Genomic DNA, 21,665 nt, shown 5'->3' on the forward strand with positions numbered 1-21,665 from the left:
TTCCGTAACTCCCCTCGCTCCCCCCCCCTCCTCCCCCTCCCATCGGCCGGCCCGCCTCGCCCTCCACTCCCGAGCGCTACCTGTCTTCGGAAAACATCGGTTATTTCCGTAGAGATGTTGTCACGCTCCGCGCCGCGTTCGGAAACGCTCGGGTATTTCCGCCGCCCCTCAGTCAGGCGGCTCCGAGGCACTGCCGGCCGGAGCAGCCGTTGGCGAGGCGCGCCCGGCTGATTGGACGAGGGCAGCCCTTGCCGGGCTGGGCCGTGAGGCAGCGGGGCTGCGGTGGGTCTTTCTCGCTGGGAGCCGACAGGGCGGGAACGCCAGGCAGGTGGGGGCAATAGGGGGAATTGCGAGAGAAGCGGCGGGGCGGGGGTAAGCGGCGCCCGGCCGCCAGATAGGAAAGGGAAGGTCTCCTCTTACCTACCCCCTCCTCCCCTTCCGCCCAGGGACTTGATGTATAGGCAGGAGCCATTTTGTATGCGGCTCATCGTTTGCGAGGAAGCGCTCGGCGGTGAAGAGGTTGTTAAAATGTCCCTGGGGAGGCGGCGGCCGCGCGGGTCGGGCCTGGTCCGGCCCCTGCGGCGGCGCCGGTTTGTTCTCGGCCTGCAGTGGCAGGGCTCTGCTGCCGGTCCCTGAGGAAATGCCGCCAGGCCACCGCGGCCCTCCCTGGCCGCTGAGGGAGCGAGGTGCTGGTGGTAGAACGGCCCGGGCGCGGTGAAACGGCCGCTGGGGTGGGGAGCGGGGGTGCGAGGGGCGCTAACGGCCGCCTGACGGGCTGTAGCGCTCACCTCCGGCCGGCGAGCGGCTCGCCCGCACCTCGGTAAAATTGTCATCCCAGAGCCCGTGAGGCGGCAACAGCGCCGGGTGGGTTTGTTTCAGGTGGCCCCGGGCTCTCTGAAGTGGGTGCCTGGCCGCTCAGTTTGCGAGGAGGATCCGCTTCATGAGAGGCCGAGGGGATGCCGCCGCTGCTGGTGGTGGTGACTGCTGAGCCGTCTCTCCTGGAAAGGGTCGTTCTGGTTATTTCTGACCATACCCTCGAAGTCTGAGGTACAAAGCATCGTATCGTTCAGAATGTTATTAAGATATTATAAAATATAATAGAAGCTTTTTTGGTACTGTAGTTGAGCATTGCTATGAGGGTATCGTAGGAGAGATCTTTTTTTGGTAAAGGTGAGTATAGGTGACAGATTTTCTCCCTCCCTTTTCCTAAAAAGGGAAGAGATGTGGCACAACTCAGAACTAGCATGATAACCTTAAACAGACCACGTTTGCCCGTGGCTCAATCCGTGATAGGATACCATTATTCATGATAACTCTCTTACAGAAGTTTTCTTTCTTTTTTTTGTTGTCTTCTTTTTTTTTTTTAGAGTGCAGAAGGCTGTTGCTGAGAGGGGACTTCAGGGAGCAGTGGCAGAGCTCAGGGAGGGGAGTGGAGGATGACTCAGCAGGGAGCTGTTCTTCAGGGTTACAATAATGAGCTAGTGAAATGCATTGAAGACTTGTGTATGCAAAAAGAAGAGCTGAACAAACAAATCCAGCAAGCAGAAGAGGAAAAAAATAAGCTCCAGCATGAAATCCAAGTCCTGAGTGAACAACTGGAGTGTGTATGTGAAAACCTGGCCCAAAAGGTAGCTTCACGGAATGAGCTTGATAAAATTCTTGCTGAAACTGAAGCTGCTTACATGAAGATATTGGATAGTTCTAGAACTTTGCTTAATGTCCTGAAGAAGGAAGTGGGAAGCTTAAAGCATATGCCAGAACTGAAAACCAATGTAACGTGAAACGGTCAAATGTTTGGACTCCACAGTGCTAAAATTCCACTAGGTGAGAAGTGTGGTTAGCCACAGAACCTTGCAATGACAGTATAAACAGAGAGAGATTTTCTTCCAACCTTTCTGTATGTTTTACTACTATTTTTAAATGCACTAGAAAGTAGATGAAATAAAGTTGCTGTTTTGCTGTTTAAAAAAAATCTAATTACTTAAACACTACAAAACTATATTGCAGGTAGGTAGTTGAGGCAGATCTGAGGCGCTTAATTTTGACATGCTGATGCTTCCAGGCTATTCTGAAGGTCTGAAAAAAAATAAATCATGTTTTATTGGTTGGCTTCGGAGGCTACCAGTGAATTCCTGTTTGATTGAAAACTAGCAGATGCAATCGCTCAGATACTACTTCTTTTCACTTTACAAATGCTTAGGCTTTACTGTTAGGGGCCAAATAGAAACCAGCTATTGACTTTCCTCTAGGAATTTGGAGTTCTGTTTGATGCATGCACAAAGAGAGCCCCTGTTTACAATCATCTCTTACTTGTCTGGAATAACAGAGGTATAAGTTGAGCAAACATGACTAAGGCAGGGCATGGAGGATTAAACTGTGATACTATATATGGTTCATGCACCTTCTGAAGCTATACTGAAAAAGCCTTGCTTAGGTAGGAGGCACACTATGATGAAAGACAGGTTTTGGTGCAAGTGTGTATCTCCCACGTGCAGGGCACAGCACTACTTACAGCTATACCACGTAAGCTCAGACCAACTAATCCACTATGGATAAGGAAAAGATGACTATTTCAATAGTGTCTAGAAGTGCTGAAAAAACTACTGGGATTCAATCAAAAATACTAAGGGTTAAATACATGGCCAAAGATGATAATTTTAGCTACAAGCCAACAGTGAAATTACTGGAAACCTTTTTAGTGTGCTTTAGCTCTATACTGTGCTTTAGCTCTATACTGATCTATTAAGTAATTGTAATAAGATTTTAAATAATAGTGAACAATCTGGAATGGAGAGAAGTAAATACAAACGAAAGATGAAAAGCAGAAAATGAGATTAGGAATACTTTGCAGCTGTCAGGTATTCTTACAGATGAAGTTAAAATAGAACTTAGTTTAGAGATCTGGGAGGAGGTAATAGCGTGGCAGAAATCTGAATTTAATCCCATCTATTATTTCTGGTAGTTACTAAACCTCTCTGTGTTTATGTGTGTACATACACATGCATTTTGTCCTACTCATTTGTGTGTTGCAGCAGTAACTTTTTTAAGTTGCATCTTGTAGTCAAATCTTCATTCTATACCAATTAACTAAATTGAAAGAAGTGCAATTGTAATCTTCTTACTTGATAACTGTGTGTCTCTCAGGTGCAAGTATAAAGAGTATGTAGATGTGAATAGTTTCAGTAATAGTTCTTCAGCAATAATATGAAGCACATTTTATGTTCATCTGGTTGTGATGCTACATCAGGGATTAGTGTGACCAAGCTAATCAACGATTTACGTGTATAGCATTTTCACTGACTTCCCTCGAGTAATGCTGAGGTGATAAAATTTGATAATCTCAGGGGTACTGCTGTTGTTGTAATCCTGCAGTATTCAGGACCACCTTGTTTATATTGAAGTGAAACACAAAAATGTTGCTACTTTTTAGTAGCAAAAAAGTGATTTATTTGAGTGGATGTTTCTTGGCATTTTCTCTTCCCTCAGTCTGGTAGTAGTAACTAATTTATGTCAAAACAGGAAGACTCGGGAGGAAAAGGTATTAACTAAAGAGCAAGGGCTTCTAGAGTTGCATATGTAAACTGCTGCTTTTTATTATCTGAAAGGGAACTTGAAATTGTCTATGTGGAAAAAAATTGTATCATAGAAAGGTCATTTATAGAGAACAGTACAGTTAATTTTTCATATTATCTGTCTTAGATGATAATTACAGGTTTGTTTGCCTTAGAATAATCGTATATTATAACTAATGCCTCCTCTTGCTCTACCTTAGGCTGTTAAAACTAAAGAATTTTTAAGAGAAGCCTTGCAAGTCTTTGAAGAAGTCTGTTTCATGACCTATCTAAGTGTAGCTATTACAGTGTCAAAACTAAAATACTAGAGATGTTTGAATTTTTTTAAGTTACAAAACAAAGGGAAAATATAACTGTTGGCTAGTATTTACACACATTGGGGCCTCCCAACTTTCAAATAAAAAGTTGAAATGTTAGAATTCCATTCAGTGATTCCAGTCTATAAAATTTCTGTTTAAATTCAGATTCACGAATGAAGAGCAATATACCATATCTGTAGGGCTTGCCTGTTTGTAGAATAACTCACAAGTGTGGCAGTCATTCTGACGTAAGTGCACCTGCAGAGTCCTTAGTCAAAAATAGCTTTTACCATTATATTCTGTATTCACCCAAATGAATTTACTCTGTCCTTTTATTGATGTGGTAAACCTTTTTCACTGTTGTTTTTTCTGTTATAGTTTAATCTTGACATCTTTAATCTGTTGTAGTATAAATCTTGACATAAATAGCTTTTCTTAAACAGCTTCAGTTCATTAGAATAAAAGATATGCAAACTAAATTGATACATAGTATTGCTAGAACAGAAGTGATAATTTGCGGATTACAGCAGCTCTGGAGGGCTAGTCTGCAATGGAAAGTTTGTGTGAAATAAGGCAGGTTATAAACTTAAAGCATCATACTTAGTCCTGACTTAATTTTTATATTGATTTTATATGAGTGTCTGGGTTAGATCCAGTAATTTATTTGAGTGCTTACAATCTAGAAGCCTTAATGACAAAAGTTCAGGTTACCAAATTGTAGTGCCTAATCTAAAGTGCTGTGTTGAGTGTCTTGTAGTTTATTTGGTATGTGAGGAGACACACTTTTTGGAACTCCTACCTGTGCTTGATTCAAAGCTCCGGTGAAACGCATCTAGAGCTCTGATCTAATTTCCTGAATTTATGTAGTAGCACCTCCACCTGGTTTCTAAATAACAGGAGGAGAGGTAATGATTCCCAGCTTTTATAGCAATACTTCTTAAATATGTACCTAGCACATACAACTGCAGCAAAAGTAGTCTGGCTAGCAGGTCGAGGGAGGTGATTCTGCCCCTCTACTCTGCTCTGGTGAGACCCCACCTGGAGTACTGCGTGCAGCTCTGGAGTCCTTAGCACAAGAAGGACATGGACCTGTTGGAGCGGGTCCAGAGGAGGGCCACAAAGATGATCAGAGGGCTGGAGCACCTCTCCTGTGAGGGCAGGCTGAGAGAGTTGGGGTTGTTCAGCCTGGAGAAGAGAAGGCTCGGGGGAGACCTTATAGCAGCCTTCCAGTACCTAAAGGGGGCCTACAGGAAAGATGGGGAGGGACCCACTCAGGGAGGGGAGTGATAGGAGAGGGGTAATGGTTTCAAACTGAGAGAGGGTAGGTTTAGATTAGACATTAGGAAGAAATTCTTTACTGTGAGGGTGGTGAGGCACTGGAACAGGTTGCTTGGGGAAGTTGTGGCTGCCCCATCCCTGGAAGTGTTCAAGGCCAGGCTGGATGGGGCTTTGAGCAGCCTGGTCTAGTGGGAGGTGTCCCTGCCCATGGCAGGGGAGTTGGAACTGGATGATCTTTAAGGTCCCTTCCAACCCGAACCATTCGATTCTGTGAAGTCTAGGTATCAACAGGTTTTTCAAAACATTTGAACGTTGACTCTGCCAAGTAAGCTAAGTTTATTATGTATGATAGAGTTTGGTGGTTACCAAAGAAACTGCTTGTGAGTGATACGTTTAAAGTAATTTTCTGTGTGGAGGTGGTTAATATGGACCACTAGATGAAGTCCCTTATACAGGCAATCACTCACAATCCATCACTGTCTCTGCGGAGATGTTTACCCTACAGTTCAGGTACTACCCCACGCACGCTTTCTGCTAATAGCCTTACAGGGGCAGGCATGAGTGGATTGGGATGGCATGAGTAGATTCTGGGCATGCCCAGAATGGGCATACTCAGCTGCACAGTGGCCAGTTCCAGCAGGAGGCTGTGGAATCAGCCTCCCGTTTGCTGGGTAAGGGTACTGCCAGGCTCATGCAGGATGTGTTGCTGTTGTTTTCTACCTTGGTAGCTCTCCTATGAACATTAATTGGTGAACTACTTGGGTTTTATAAAGAACCCTAAGTCCTGTCAGTGTATTAGATGCACTCCATGTGTATGTCAGATTGACCTTGGAGAATTTAGGCAGAGGGATGGCAATTTTTTGGCAGTTTAACTTGGTGAATGCAAGAGATTTATTTCCTTGGATTAGGAGGTCTTCAGACTAGGAAGACTAGGCATCTTTAAACACCTGAAGAATTGTCCATTCAAACAACGAAGCAAACTAATCTAAATCCAGATGGCTGGGTCTTGGATTGCAGTTTCAGAATTAAGTATCTCAGTCCCATCTAGCTCTTGTGGTATAGGTGTGTCTCACTCCAAATGGATTAAGCTAAATTGGAACAAAGTTCAATTCTGCAATAAGAACATACAGAAGATTGGTAGCAAAAGGATCAAATCTCTACAGCTAACTTATTGTGTAGACGAGTCCTGCGCAGAAGACCAATAGCTGTTACTCCTTAGATGATTTTGCTTGTTAGGAGAAATTTGAGTTAGAAGATGTAGCTTGTGGCAGCTGCTGAAGTTATCCTGAACTTTGAGTAGATCCTGGGCTCTCGAATTTTTATGTAAGAAGGAGATAAAACAGTTCATTTTTTTAATAAGTTTTTTTCCTCCTTTTCAGTAATGAGTGAAGAAGTATCAATACATGCTTTAATATTGATTTGTTTATGTGTCTTTGTTGGGTTTTTTTTAACAGATAGATGGATAGACAAGTTTTCCTAAAATCAGAGCACTCATTTAACTTTGTTTTTAATGTAAGTGTATGATTTTAAATATAGATGTAAATCCCACTTTTTTTTTTTTCTGTGTTGGGGGAAGGACATACTAGCTTTTGGTTTACTTTGTGCACCAATTGCTTTGTCAGCTGCTGTTGTGTTATCAGGGCTGGGGGGGAGTCAGGCAGTGTGGCTGCTTCTTGGATGACTGTTCTACACTTCTTTTAAACTGGGAATGGGTCTTTTCTTGTTCTTTGCCTCTTACTGCTTTATGAATCTGTCTTTAATTTCAGTTACCCTAGAGTAGTCCTTGATTGTTGCCTTCCCCAGTTGATTTTCAGATGTAGTTTTGTCCAATATCTAGCGGTATAAACCAGATGTGTGCAGATGATGCAATTTACATATTAGCTATTGGTAAAACCTGATGGAGAGGTTCAGGCTTGCAGAGAAGGGAGCTTCAAGACCATATTATTTGGTCATTCATAGATTTAGTTTATGGGATTTGTGTGAAAACTAGCTTAGTATTGTAGTTTGATTTTACAGAAATATGAAGTTAGAAGACATGGGGCTAATAAACCACTTTCATTTTGTAGTGGCTTCAATAGTTTCACAAGATCTTGTGGGGTGGAACAGTCTGCACTTTTTTGTCTATTTGTGCAAGACTAGACTATGCTGCAGTAACCACTACAGTACATTAGTAAACTTTAACGTGAACTTGGGTATCTTATTTAGCAGCAGCATTGAAAATGATGGTGTCAAATCTTTGCCTTTTGAGTGTAGCTAGCCTGTTGCTTGCTACATCATTCAAAGTTGGTAATATTTGTGTGTGTGCTTCATTTGAACATCATAAATGGGAAAATGTTGCTCTTGGAATAGGGTTCGTCTGTATTGGAGGAAAATGCGTACCTGTAGACAGAGATCACATTCGAGAAAAGGCATTTGAGAAAAGTCAGTCTCCCTCTGGAGGTGGGATTGATTGGGATTCTGCTGGCTGTGGTGGGAGCTTCAGTTTTGCTCACACCTCACTTCAAGGCATATGAAGTTATGTGGAATGACTTTTCCTCTCTGCTTACCGCCACTCATGTTTTGTAGAATATATGTACTTGGCCCTGAGGGATTTGTAACGGTGTTGAGGGTTCTCATTTATTATCTTTTCAGAGGCAGACACACAGCTTCCTGCAGTGGCCAGCCTAAATCAAGAAGACAGAAGTGTTAGGTACAGACTGTAAAACAAAGGAAGAGGCTGAACAATTTTTAACACTTAATTTTAAACATTTTTCAAAGTATGATACCAAATAGACTGATCATGGAGCATTTTAAAGGTAAACCTTCATAGCTGTTATTTTTGAGCTTGATACGCGTAGGTTCTCGTGCTCCAGTGAGAGCTCTTGTAAGGATCTTTCCATTGATACGTGGTATATGGGAACACTTTTAAAAAACTATTTCCATCATGGTCCATGACAGATCTGTAACTTAAATTTTTTTTAAATCACTTAATTGATTCAGTTGAACATAGTGGAAAAAAAAAAAAAAAAAAAAAAGAAAATCTCTTTCCTAAATGCTTTCAAATCTCCCTGTCTGTATTCAGAATTAGATCAAATTATTTTTTGTAGTATTCTCTTGTTGTTGTTACATGGTTATTAACAAGTTGATACAACTTAGAGACCCATTCTGATCTGGCTTGTCTCTCAGTTCCAGAGACAAAATCCTTTCTGTGTTCTGCAAGCTTTAACTCTTTTTAAAGCTTCTTTTTCCTTATGCAGTAAGAACACTTTGAGTTGAAAATCAGATTGACAGTTAGTGATGTATTTTTTAATATAGGTGGTAGTCATGGCTGAATCATATTCTGTCAGATGTTTGAAAACAAAAAAACCTAGCTAGTAGTAATTCTTCATATGCTTATGCAGCTGTTCAGTAACAGAAATCCTGATGGAGATTTGTGCTGCTTACTGTCCAGTAGTAAGTGGGGTTACTTGCTGTAATGGACAAACCCAAGGTAGTTTTCATTAAATATTGGTCCTTCCTCAAGAATTGTTGCTAGCATGAAAGGAATGGATACTTCAGCCCAGTGTGGAGGGCGTGTGGGGCAAAAGAGACACTGCCTTTTCAGTAGAGACCACCCACTTGTGGAAACAGAGGAGCATCTTTGTTAGCCTGGCTCATGGTGGAGGGTTGTGAGACGATTCAAACCAGGTGGTTATAATGGTCACAGATTACTGTTGCAAGGTCCACTGAAGCAAGCTCACAAAAAGAAAACCTAGACCATGCTGTCAGTCACAAGGAATTTGATACCTGATCACGGTCAGGTTATCTTTAAATGCACAAGCTCAAGTACAGCTGGAAGCAGTGTAGCTGCAACAGTATTGGGCTCAGCAAGGGTTAATTTGCCCTGCCAAAAAGCAGTTGACCATGTGGACACACTTATGAAATCTTGTGCGCTTAGGAGTCACTGGACTTGCTGGAAAAGTGTAACCTGTTTCTCTTCTTGAAACTCAGGGAATTCTGTCTTTTAGTGACATGCAACATTAGATATGACTCCATGAGAAGGATACATGCTTAAAATCCTATTCCTTGTAGGGCCTTTTCTCTGAAGCCTAAAGTGTTCTTGCTTTAGATTCAAGTTGTTTGAGTTCAAAGACCTGCGGCCAAAGGAAAACATACAGATGCCTAAGCTCCACTGAAGTCTGCAAGCCTTTAAGTGGTTTGTATTCACTGTATAGTACACCAAGTTCTTGGTCAAACGCTGTCTAATTCTTCAGTTGAGTTGCAAGTTTTGTGGCTGCTCTTAGTAGTTTAAATGATTTGCAACAAGCGTTGCTTGTTCAATTTGGAATGTACTTTCAGGTTTTTTTGTTTGTTTGTTTTTTAATGAAGAATTCCATTGAGGCCTCCTGTGGCACTCTGCCATAGGCATTCATGTTGTGCATATGAATATATGGGTTTTCTTTGAGAATGTCAGAAAGAAACTACCTGTACAACAGCAATTTAAGTGAAACAAGATTTGGTTTTACGCCATGCTGTGCACCTTTTAAAAAGTGTTTAAAAATGCCAAGTGTATACATACATATATTTATATAGGACATATAAACAAGTGCTTCCAATCAACAGATCACAAAGTACCTTACAGAGAATGTTAATATCTTTATCCCCCTTGATAAACAGTGACATTTGATAGTAATCTGCCACAAATCAGGAACAGATCTGGAAATAGTGGCTTTGCTTTTTCAGCCTCAACTGAATGCTCTGACTTGGGCTGCTTCCAAGGGATTCACATCCTGTTTGGCGTTTGACATAAACCAACTGGATTATGCATTTTCAACCTGTGTGTTGGGGGAAGGGAAAGAAATAACTGAGCAGATGCATACTTTCTGCTATTACTCACTTTACATGGCATGCAGCATCATGATGATGTTTGAAAGTATTACTTATTTATCCATGGATACACCCTTCATGACAAAGTATCCCAGCTCCGGAGCAGCTATTCTCACTTTCCAGACCTGCTCTCTCCAAGTCCCTACTTACATGTATTTGGGAACTGACTGTAGGAGACAGGTCACAGGAACAGAAAGAACTTTTAATGATAGTTGCTAATTAATTACCTTTTACAAGTCTAACCTTGTTCAGATGGGTCGTCTTTACAAACCCTGCTGTTTTGTCTCACTTTCATCAGACCTCTTATTACCTTATGCTAGCCTATGTAAGACCACCAGGTATTTGCACTGACAGCCTTTAAGGGTTTTCTAGACATTGAGCCTCCTTGGTGTTTAAGTACAGTGGAGGATCTGACTTCTAGTCCATCTAGAATGGTATGTAGACCACATAACAGCATTCTGACCACATATAACAGCAACAGGCTGCGTGGCAACCATATTCTGCTACAGCTCGTTTTGGGTTAATGGATTTGAGGTACCATGGCAAGTCAGGAATTGTAGAGAGATGGATGGATAGGCCTCTTCTATAGGGAAAAGAAGCTGGCTGTATGAATTCAGATTAAAAATTACTTTAATCTAGGACAGGTGACACCTGACAGCAGTATTTTATTTCACATATTACCATAAATACATGCCCCTTAAAATATATGTACAAATATACTGAGCATTTTAATAAGTGTAGTATGTTCTCGGTAGAAACCTGTCTAATATATCAGTACTGTCTGCCATTAGAGAGGACAATTTAAATAGGCTGGTCATTAACAACTTGCATTAGGTTGTGTACCCTCTGCAGCACCCACAGTCTTGCCACTATATAAACCTTTGTTTGTAGCCCTATCCTCCTCTGTCTGCTGCAACAACTTTTGTTGTCCCTATTTCCTGGCCCCTTCTTACCATGTTTTTAGTTATCCCAAGCTGCTGACCAGAAGCACTCTGCTCTTCTGCCACATGGTGTGTTGGAGATACTTTCAGTATCTTCAGATTGCCCAGACGTGCTCTGGCACGCTTGGAAAAATTGTTTGCAAAGTTAAACAGATTTCATTCAGTTTGATAGGGCCAAAAAAGTTATGGTTAGGTGGGGTAAGAATATTATATGGTAGAGAAACAACAGACACCTGAGGAGTTTCATCCTATGAAAAACCCATCCTAAAAAGACTTCTAGATTGAAGTAATAGATGGAGGGAATGGGGTGTTCCTGATATGCTGTGGATATTAAAGAATAGACATTTATTATGCTTGTCAATGAGAATATCCTTGTCCCAGCAAATGCAGACTTTGTTTATAAACTTCTGCAAATGAAGAAGGCCTATATGGGGTGCTGTAATTTAATGAGTATTAAGGCTACGTGCAGAGTAACTTGAGTGTGTTCCAGAAATGATTGCACTGTGTTTGAGAAAAGACTAATCTTGATATTAAAAAGAGGAAAAAGGAGTATAATGCTGGAGCTTGCAGATCAGTGATCTCATTGAGGAAGCCACTATAGGTCAGCTAGGTATATTTTCAAAGCTCTGAATATGACCTATATTGCAAAATAATAAACATGTGCTAAGATAGTGGAGTATGCTCACAGTGAGGCTACTTGTAAAAAGTTATGTCAAGACATTGTACCTATTCAGCAATTTTCTTTGTAATCCTGCTCTATTTTACAAACTAATATGTTCCCCAGTAAGGTATGCTAGAGATAACGTTCCAGATGCCTTCATCTGCAGTGAGAAAGGAGAGGCAATTAAAAGTCTGCACGCTGTGAAATCTCTGGGTACAAACAGTGTCTGCACAGACTTCTATAACGTTTTAGGGAACAATTGGTTTTCCTGCTGTCTGGGATGACTGAATGCAAAAATAGTTTTTGAATGAGGACAGCAGCTCAGTTATTTTCACACTGGCATAAAGGTTTCTATTTTTATTTACTGATAGCAAAGTCTTGGTGACAAACTGGCTCTTCCAGACCAGACAAACTGTATTAGCAGTCATCATTTCATCTTAGACAAAGAAAGGGCATATTTCTGATAATGTAGTGAAAGAACCTGGGGCAGAGCAGTATCTGGTACTGGCCTCCATCAGAGAGGAGGAAAAGCACAAAAGGACAACATTGCTGGTCTTGGTCTGAATTGAGTGGGGTTGCTTGCAGAAGTAGCAAGTGAGAGGACTTTTTTTATTTATTTTTATTTGCTCCCTCCTGCATCATTATTGGGCTGAGTGGGGAAGGAATTTTCTTTCTCTTTAAAGGTATGAATAATAATAATAATAAATGGGATAATTTGCTCCAAGAAAAGCCAATACCACATGGGAAGCAGCTACGGCTGCCCCATGGGAGCTCTGTTTTTTTCCTTCAGAAAAGAATTTTCATCATGCAAATTCTAAAAGCCAGCAGCCATTTAAGGGGAAGGAGAAACAACAAAATCCTGCGTTTGCTTGTCATTGCAGACCAATTATTCTTCCAGTAGCTGCACTCCTGTGTGCGGTTTTTTCGTTGCAAGTACTGCCTGTCTAAAACATGGAGTTTTGGTCTCAGATCTGTTCAGTTTAAAATACATTTTTTTATTTTAGATGAGCTTAATAAAGCAGTGCACATATTGGTACTTATATAGGTATGAAATTTGTCTGTAACTGTTAGTTAAAAGTCCTTTTCACTGGCTTAGCATGCCATGTATTATTATTACACTGATGTAGCTAAAATGGAGCTTGGTTCTTGGACATTAAGATGAGCCTTTTAACTTAGATTGTGCCTGTACTTTATAGTTTTGGGTGTTGGTGAAGTCAGCAGTGACAAAACACAAAGTGTAACTTGATTTCTGTGGACTTAAAATAAATCTTCCCATATTTCTTTGCATGAACATTTTTGTTTAAATAACTTCTGCATTTGGTTGTTTGGTGGGAAAGCACAGCCAAATATCTTAAAGAGATATCGAAAGTCATTTGTTTTGGCTAACAGTACGCTTTCTGTATACTCTCATCCAGGAGAGATTTTAAGTGCGGTACCTGTTCAGAGCCTGGACCCTCAGAGCACAAAACAGGCTCCATTTCCCAAGCCCGTCACTCCCACCGCACATGAACATGCCAGTCGGTTTTGCAAGGCCCATGGGACAAGGGGCCATCTCGTGGGTGCTGGTAGAGAGCAGGTGATTAAATAAATGGAGGCAATACATGCTGTACAGAACCACCGCAGGCAGGCTCACACTGAGACAGTCAGAAGGACCTGAGCGTCTCTACTCTGCATGAAGTGCTAAATAAAAGTAAATAGATGCGTGTGTGCGTATGCTGCTTGAGCTACCTGATGCTGCCTTTGCTACGTGGGGATTCTGGGAAGTTATGAATTAACCTGTAGTTAAAATCATCTTGTTAGCATGAGCAAAGCCCCTAACACCAACCAAAGTAAGTAGTTGTGTGGTGTTACTGGATTTTAAAGTGTTGAATTTCTGCATCTGTAATTTCTGATTCTAGTGCGGTGTCCTGTATGGTAGTAAAGAGGGTAACAAAACTCATTTTAAAGTTCTGGAATGAGTTTTAAGTTAATACTAAGAATTTAATAAGTGCCCAAGAGGCTTTTATACCACAAGGCTTACTTAAAGTTAGTGGAGTTTGTGCTCTGCTTGCTATTGCTCTGGACTTCAAGACTGAGGATTCCTGGTGCATTTCTCGAAGGCCTGGCTCCTGAAATCAAGGTATTTTCTTTGTTCTTCCCCCCCTTTGAAGTTATATTTCTGTTCCTTGTAAAGAGAAGGTTGAAAACACAAAAGCAAGTAAGCATGAAAGGCTCAGAAATAAAAGGCAAATATAAATAATTCTATATCTTTTTCATGACTTAACAACAGTCCCACACTTTGTGCTTGGCCTGATGCGTGTGTCTCTGAATGCTGGAAGCTGGTTGTGGTCAAAGTCCTACTGAAAATTTCACCCCCTGTTTTACTCCAATCACAGAAGATGCAATTACATTGACTTTAAGACAGGCACTTTTCTAATCTACGCTTGTAGATGCTGCAGCACACTATGTGCTTTCTTTACGTGAATATTTAAATTCCTCTCTTACTATCTCTAGCAACTTCACCCGGCTTTCTGCAGTTGCTATGTGTTACTCAGACATGTCAGGGCAGCTCCTTCCAGCCCAGCCTCAGCACAATCTGCAGGTGTCATGGAGCAAGGTCTGGTTTGGAGGCTGAGTTCTGGAGCTCCCAGGCCAGCAGAAACGGGACGCCCCATGGGATGGCAGGGGGAGGGAACGCTGCCAGGTCCTGGGAGAGAGCGTGTCCAACAGCGGTACGTGGCCCCTCTTCTGCCAGAAGAAACATCAGCTTGGTGTGACGCTTCCCAGAATTGGGAATGTTAGAGGAACGAGCAATGGAGAGGCAGGGACGTTTCAGGGCTGAAAGAAGGTCTAGGGGATCTCCTGACATCACAATATATTCAGCCCGTGGAAATGAATACAGGAAAGGTAAATGGGGAAATGTCTGAGGACAAGGGTTTTCTAATATTTACAGGCTTTCTTTGGAGTCCGAAAGGCCAAAAATATCACAACATCTAGCTGGAGACTGAAGATGGGATTTAGAAATGGAATAATTCATCAAACTGGAGCTAAAAATAGATGTAAATATGCTGTATAAAGGGTAGGGTGAAGATGTTTTAGTAAAACTGACACTGAAAACGGGAGGATAAACTGCTGAGAACAGGGAGATCAAGAGAAATTTTTCTGAAAGGAGAACGTCACAAGAACTTAAACTGCCTAATTTTAAAAATGTTTTTTATTAAAAATATGTAAATATAGTCTCTAACATCAAGAATAATTTGTCACAATAGAAATAAGACAATTAAATCCTCAGCAAAATAAAGATGAATTTTGATGCTATTCCACAATCATTCTTGACAAATGTTTTCAATTTGACCTAAACAATAGCAAGGAGGCTTTGTGGGTGTCATAATATTATGAGATCTAGACCTGAATGATTTGTTTCAGTCATTATAGCGAGGGGACAGTAAGAGGGAACATGACAAAAATATAGAAAACAATGAGTAGGGCTGTACATAATTTTGGCGCTCGTATTTCTGTAATAAATCTTATGGTAGTTTGTGGTTTGCTTAAAGCTTCAGCTCCCAGATTCATGTAGTATATAAGAATCTTAAGATTTCATTGCAGAGAAACAAATTTCTGATTTTTACGATTGCAAGAAGACTTTAATACAGAGCAAGAGAAGGAACCAAAATACATCTTTTAAGAGACAAGTTGGTACAAGTTTTCACTCAAAGCCTAAAATCCGCCGTCTTACACTAAAAAAATGGAAAGGCATAAAGCTGAGAGTTGATCCTTGCTGTTAGAGCTCAGGTTGGTATTTATAGGGCGTTAGTTACTCCGATGGACGTTGCGAAGCCTTGTATCCCACCCTTTTCTCTCCTTGGCAATATTCTTGCAGAGCCTTGGAAACAACATGCCTCTGCCCTCTGTTTTACTTGCTTGTTCCTTCAGCAGATGCTGACGAGCCGAGTGTCTGATTTCAGTTCTGATCTGGAATAACTCCAGGGGCGTGCACCAAGCCATCTCCTGACAGGGTGGTGGCGGGGAGGAGAGTCAGGACTATTGTTCTCCCTCCGTGTGTCCCTCCCACAGCAGCAGCCAGCATTGTTCCTCTTTATTTACTTCCCTCTCTCTGTAAACCAGCAGGGCTCGCAGGAGAGGGACGCAGCTCTCCTCGTTAGAATAATTAGGCTGATTTATGAGAGAATGACAGAGTGAAGGAGAGCTCCTTCTGCAGCGTTCACCACTGGAGGCTGGGCACCCAGCCAGCTGCTGGCAGTGCGGTGCTGGGCCTCCATGCTCGCTTCTTCTCCTGCCACCAGCTCCCCAGGCAGGCTGGAGGGCCCCCAACTCTTCAACCTTTGCATCTCGATGAAAATGTACAGACACATGCAAGAAACACTTTTTTCCTTCACATGGTGTTCTTCACAAGTTGTATGTTCTAAGGTAATACTGAAGGTCTAGTTAAAATAATGAAGGAAAAGGAAAACTCCCATGTTGGACCCTTCTGTACCATTAGCTAAGCAGAAAGTTTGGCTTACAAAATGTTCCTCAAGCAGGTTCACGGTGTCCCTGAAACAGTGAGAGCGGGTAAGGCTTTATTCCTCTCCTGCAAATGGAAGTTTTCCATTACTTTTAGGCAAGGCTTATGTACGAGGAGTTATGAAATTTCCTTCTTCCTGGGAAAATGTTCCGAGTACCTTTTTTTCATTGCATTTCCTTGGTATCTTCAGGGCAAAATACAGTGTGTACCTGCGAAGTTCTACTGCACACTGGAAGACCCATTTGAAATGCACATAGACATATTTAAAAACACATTTAAGCTTTTAAAAACATATCGTACAGGCAAACCGCAACAAAAAAAAAAGATCGTTGGCGATTCTGCCTGTTGTTTTTCTGCCTGGCATCAGAATCAAACACTGAACTTGCAAAAGTTGCCAGCTGCTTCTACTTCCCAGTGCGATGATTGTGGTCATCTTTAGGAAAGAAATGATACCCATGGCTTGTCTTTGCTGACAGGATGGCATTTGGAGTGCCTGAAAGGCAACTAAATCATTTTGTAAATCATTCCTCCAAATCTATAAGAGTATTTTTTGTTTGGGAGCAGATTAATGGTGCCAGAGTTTCAAGAGCAGTTATTCCTATGCAGTAGCCCTCCGTATTGCGAACTCCATGAAAAGCCTCAATGAACCCAAAGAGCTCACGGTATAATCAAGCCAGAGAAATGAAAGTAATAAAGAAATGAAATATATATTACAAACTAACATCATAAATCTTAGTGCAGTTGAACTACCTGTAACAAAATGCCTCATACCAGCCATAGGAAAAAACAAGCCAGCATCCAACTTTTTGGATTCTGACTTGTCCCACCTTCGCGTTGTCCCAAATGCTCTCGAGAACATGCTCTCAGCTGGAACATCTGCCTCTGTCTTTTGCACAGAGGGAAAAGCAGTGCAAAACACAATTTCACCCATCCCATTCCCTCATGCAAAGGCTCGGTGTACTTTTGCCTTAGCAGGTTGGCAGTTCTGACTGGCACAAAGTTGATCCATGTGGAAATCCACCCTCTTTTGACAAAGTTGCATTCCAGAAATTGAGCAAGAACACTCCCCTTCATTTTGTAAGGCGGGAGAGAGGTGGGCAGGGTGACCCCGAGACCTGGCCACTGCACTTTGCACCCAGAAGAAAAAAATTAGGGCATCCATGACTCTGTGTTCACCAGAAAACAGAAAGCATCTAAAGCCCTAGCCAAACCACAGTTTTATTGTTCAGAAGTCAGTGTTTCGATACATAAATACAAGACCTGATTTTTTCTGCCTCCAGACAGAGTGATTTCGTTGATGCACATGGGGCATTCCCGTAGGAAGAGTCCAGTATTAGTGCTGTTGTGTGCAAGGGCCATCCATGGGGAAGAGACACAGCCATAAAACGGAGAAACGGTTAAAACACTCTGCAGTGTGCCTCCCTCCTAAACAACCATCCTGTACTTGCTTTCCCTCTCTCTTCTCAAAATTGCTGCCTTGGGGAGGTGAAGAATTACCATTGCCATAAACCGTAATCAGGATCAGCTGCGCAAAGGGAAAGGCCTTGCTCAAATATCAAAGGGGTCTTAAACTGCCAAAACTGACCTTCATTTTAACTGGGAAATGCGTGCTCTTGAATGGCAATGTTCCCATGAATGCGTGTTTTGTTTTGTTTCAGCTCGTTGGGAATCTTTGCTGCAGCAGTGTTGATCGAAGCTCCTGGACAAAGAGCCTGGGATGAGGAATCACATACACATTCCAGAAACATTTTTCTGTGCTGAACTCCTCTCAGCAGCGACAGTGCCCGGCTTTGTCGTCCCCTCTGCCACGGCGCTGCCTTCCGGGGCTCGCCCCTTTGTGTTTGCATCCCTGCTTGCCTAAGTAACTCCACATTTTCTGCATTCTCATAACCCAGTTGTCTGGATTGGGGAGAAAAATGAGATAACAACTCTTCAAGGGGATTTTTGCTGCCACAGGAGCAGTTGACGTTTGGATGAGCTCTCAATCGTTCAAGGGCCAAGCACGACAAGAAGAAACAGACATTAAATCTTTGCAGTCAAATGTAAACCCACAGTATCACAGTGCCTCAGCCTCCCATGTGCTGCCTCCCTTTTTACGTTTGACAGGGTAACATTTGACTGGAGAGGATCTACACTTCAAAAACGTTTAGTTTAAAACCTATTTCCAAACTTATCTTTCTAATGGACTCAAACTGCACACTGAACTTTGGGGAAATTCAGATCCACGTTTCCATCTGTATTTCATGGCTCAATTCCAGCCATAGTTTAAAACAAAGAGGCTTAGCTGCTGTCAGCTGAAGTCAAGTACTGTGTTCCCCCCGCTTCTCCTAGGATATGCTGTATTAGAGCAAATACTCATTTCCATCATCTCAGAATTATGTTCTGAATTCTTTATAAGTACCTGTTAAACACTCTGATGAAAAAGCTTATTTTCTAAATTCTACCTTACATTTAACATGAACTGCAAGGAACGGTAGTGGAAAGAGCAGATTGTCAGCAAGGCCTGTAGAGGTGTCCATTCTGAAAAAGCCCCTCACCAAGACGGTGGCTATTTGTAAAACACACTTCTTGTCTGATAATAGAAAAATATAATCTGTCATAAAAGTCACAGCTCCTTCACAGTTTCCCCTCTCAGCTTCCTCTGTGAACAGCTGTCAATACATGTATGAAACTAACTTAAAAAGAAAACAAGATAGGTTTGATGTCTGATGCAAAACAAACCGATCTTTTAAACGGAGCTTTTTCAGGTAGAAAACCCTCTGGAGTTAATTGGATGGGAGTTTTTAGGTTATTTTTCATCACTGCAACATGTTGTTTTGCAACACAAAATATGTCCATTTACAGTAAATAGAGAGATGTCTGCAATAAATTAACTTCAGAGTTTCGGAAACACAGATGGTATTTCTTGCACTTTCCCAAAGGGCTACATGTGCTCCAGAAAAAGCAGAGATTGTAGCTATTCTGTTATTTTTATGAGTTCGTTCATCCCCATCATTCCTACTTCACTAAGAAGAGATAAAATATGATTTACAATTTATCTGCAATCAAGCAAGGAGACGAAACAATTTACGTTGTCACTTGCAATATGTTTCTTCTGCTTCCGGAGTTTAATTTTTAAAAAGTATATTTGTAAAAGAAATCGTGAAGATTAAGTACTCCGAAAGGCAAGTCTTACCATTCAGTACATTTTGGATAGGGAAAAGCATGCATCGCTGGTGTAACGCAATAACTAACATCATAACTTAACAATTTTGTCCCGGCAATGCCATCCTTGTAGAGCCCCTTCTTCGGGGAAGCCCGGATCGGGCGCCTCGCCCGTACAGCCAGGAGGTGGCACGATGCTCCCGCCGCGCTCCCGCCGCGCTCCCGCCGCCCCCCGGCGGGGCTCCCGCTGCTTGGCGCTGCTGCTGCCCATGTCGGTCCCGAACTCGCAAACGATGAAGCCCTCGGCGATAAGATTTTCACAAGCAGCATTTTCACAAGCAGCAGGTCGTTTCCAGTGCTCCCTTCCCTTCCCTTCCCTTCCCTTCCCTTCCCTTCCCTTCCCTTCCCTTCCCTTCCCTTCCCTTCCCTTCCCTTCCCTTCCCTTCCCTTCCCTTCCCTATTTCAAACAACTGACGTGGAGCTTACCCTCATCACTACAGAGAGAAGGAAAAATAGAATAGGACGACTCTTTAAAAAAAATATTTATATATGGATATGCGCGGGTAACATTTTGTAACTACCTTTGAGCTTATGTTCACAAGTGACTTAAAACATTTTTTTGATTTTTTCACCGTTATGTTGCAAGACCTTTAATTCAGGACGCTCCAGTGAGGGCAGAATTGCCGCGTCCTTTGAACGGAGAGGGTGACTGAAGTGCACAGCTTAGCGCAGGGCCTGCATTCATCCCACCTAATTATAGGCATCTAAGCGTGAGGGCTAACTTAGAAGCCAGCTTGTCTCTGCTTCCCTCTAGAGTCGATGGATAGATCTGGCACCTCCAGAGGCATTCAGTGCACACAGCTATCAAAAAACCCATGCAGTTAACCCCACACGCAGGGGGAAAAAAAAAAAAAAAGATTCAGACTTTGGGGGCAATAAAATACAACATATTTTTTTTATGTCTGTAATTGTGATTCTTAACTTATTCAAACTGAATGCTCTAAAGTAAAAATCATCACTCCCTCATTTATCATGTTAAAACACACAGCAAATGGCTTATAGAAGTAACTGGCCAGTGACCAGCTGTTAAGAAGTGAGAGAAATACCCTTATGGCAGAACTGTCATTGATTGACTGGCAAAACCTGCAAATGAACTCAGGGAGGAATTCAGGAATTCAGAAACCTCTCAAGCTGCAAATTCTTGCTGAAAGTAGACCAAGTTCTGCTCTCCTGAATTACACGTTTCATTTAACAATGTTTATAATAAGCAAATGGCGACTTTGAGGCAAACCCGAGGGCAGAGAGGCAATCTGTGCAAACTGCCCCTGCCCGGCAGACGCAGCAGCGCTTCCCTCTGCCGCCCTGCAGATCCCTGTCTGGGATTCCTCTGGCCGTTCTGATTTGACACTTTCCCTGCTGTTTCTGGGATCGGAGCAAACACATTTTAAATGTTCGCCTTTTACAACTCAGTTCCTGTAGTACTGCGTATGCCTTTGGGGTCACTCATGGCTGTAACCCTAAAGCAGCTCGACAAAGTTGGTCCTTAATTCATGGGAACTTTTAGAAGTCCTGGTGGATGCCCACCTGCATGTGCAGGCACCCAAAATCCTTTCACAATCTGGTCCTTGCTTCGGCCACTTGCTTCTTCATTCCCACAGCTGATTTGTTGTCCCAAATTTGGGTTCTTTACCTGGTGTGCAAGCCGTTAACACACAGAGCAGAGGTATTTCCAAGTTTATTCCGTTAATGCACAGAAATGGGGTGCTCGTCCCAAGGGACCACACCTTAGTTTCAAAAGTTTCCCTTTTTATACACTGATTATTATATATTCTAACAATTAATACATATTCATTGTTACTCTCTTTAATGATTGCTCGAGATTTCTTCGCTTTCTATGTAAATTAGGGCACAGACTCTGTTTTCTTCTTCCATTGTTCTCTTCTGAGTAGGTGGTATCATTTGGGTAGGTGGTCAATGAGTCAGTGGCCGTGATCTCCCTCTGCCAAAATTACCTTTTACCTACTTCTCCTCTGACCTTGGCAGTTCCAGGTGGTTTTCTCGGGTTGCTGACTAGGCCTACAGTTCATCACTCTCCTGACAGGAATATCCTGCTTGTCAACAAAGCTACATTGTCTAGTAGTTAGTTCCTTAATTTAATCTTAGATAAATCATGTCTAGTTACTATTTCTCTACAAATGGCGAAAGAGGGTTGGGGCTGTATAGAGGACTTTTGGCAGCGGCAGCAGGTTCCCTTGGTTGCTTCCATTACATGTTACATTTCATTTTTCTAGTTAATATCAATTTTACTACAACAATTGATGACAGTCACAAAGCAGGATTCAAATCGGGTTTTAAATCTGCAGACAGCCTGACTGCAGTGTCTTCTGTGTATTGCTCACAGGAGGTTCTTTTTCCACAGGT

At 42.1% G+C, this 21,665-nt stretch overlaps 1 protein-coding gene across 8 annotated transcripts; it reads left to right on the forward strand.

Annotated features, from left to right (window-relative positions):
• Window positions 1-93: 93 nt before the first annotated feature.
• Window positions 94-20,172, forward strand: LOC134511110 (microtubule nucleation factor SSNA1-like). 8 transcript variants are annotated; one of them, XM_063324570.1, is made up of 3 exons: window positions 94-328; window positions 1,368-1,824; window positions 17,759-20,172. In XM_063324570.1, exon 2 carries the CDS (start codon window positions 1,437-1,439, stop codon window positions 1,779-1,781), a length of 345 nt encoding a protein of 114 aa, XP_063180640.1. In that variant the 5' UTR covers window positions 94-328; window positions 1,368-1,436; the 3' UTR covers window positions 1,782-1,824; window positions 17,759-20,172. The 8 variants fall into 8 exon arrangements, with proteins under 8 accessions (XP_063180640.1, XP_063180641.1, XP_063180642.1 ...); XM_063324571.1 differs by lacking the exon at window positions 17,759-20,172 and adding an exon at window positions 7,781-13,001; XM_063324572.1 differs by lacking the exon at window positions 17,759-20,172 and adding an exon at window positions 880-1,047 and having other exon boundaries at window positions 1,368-2,111.
• The last annotated feature ends 1,493 nt before the right edge of the window (window positions 20,173-21,665 follow it).

Source organism: Chroicocephalus ridibundus, chromosome 2 (assembly GCF_963924245.1).
Source record: "Chroicocephalus ridibundus chromosome 2, bChrRid1.1, whole genome shotgun sequence".
Classification (NCBI taxonomy): Eukaryota; Metazoa; Chordata; class Aves; order Charadriiformes; family Laridae; genus Chroicocephalus; species Chroicocephalus ridibundus.

Coding starts and splice junctions, on each gene's coding strand:
- LOC134511110 (XM_063324570.1), top strand. CDS start 1,437: ATGACTCAGCAGGGAGCTGTTCTTCAGGGTTACAATAATGAGCTAGTG.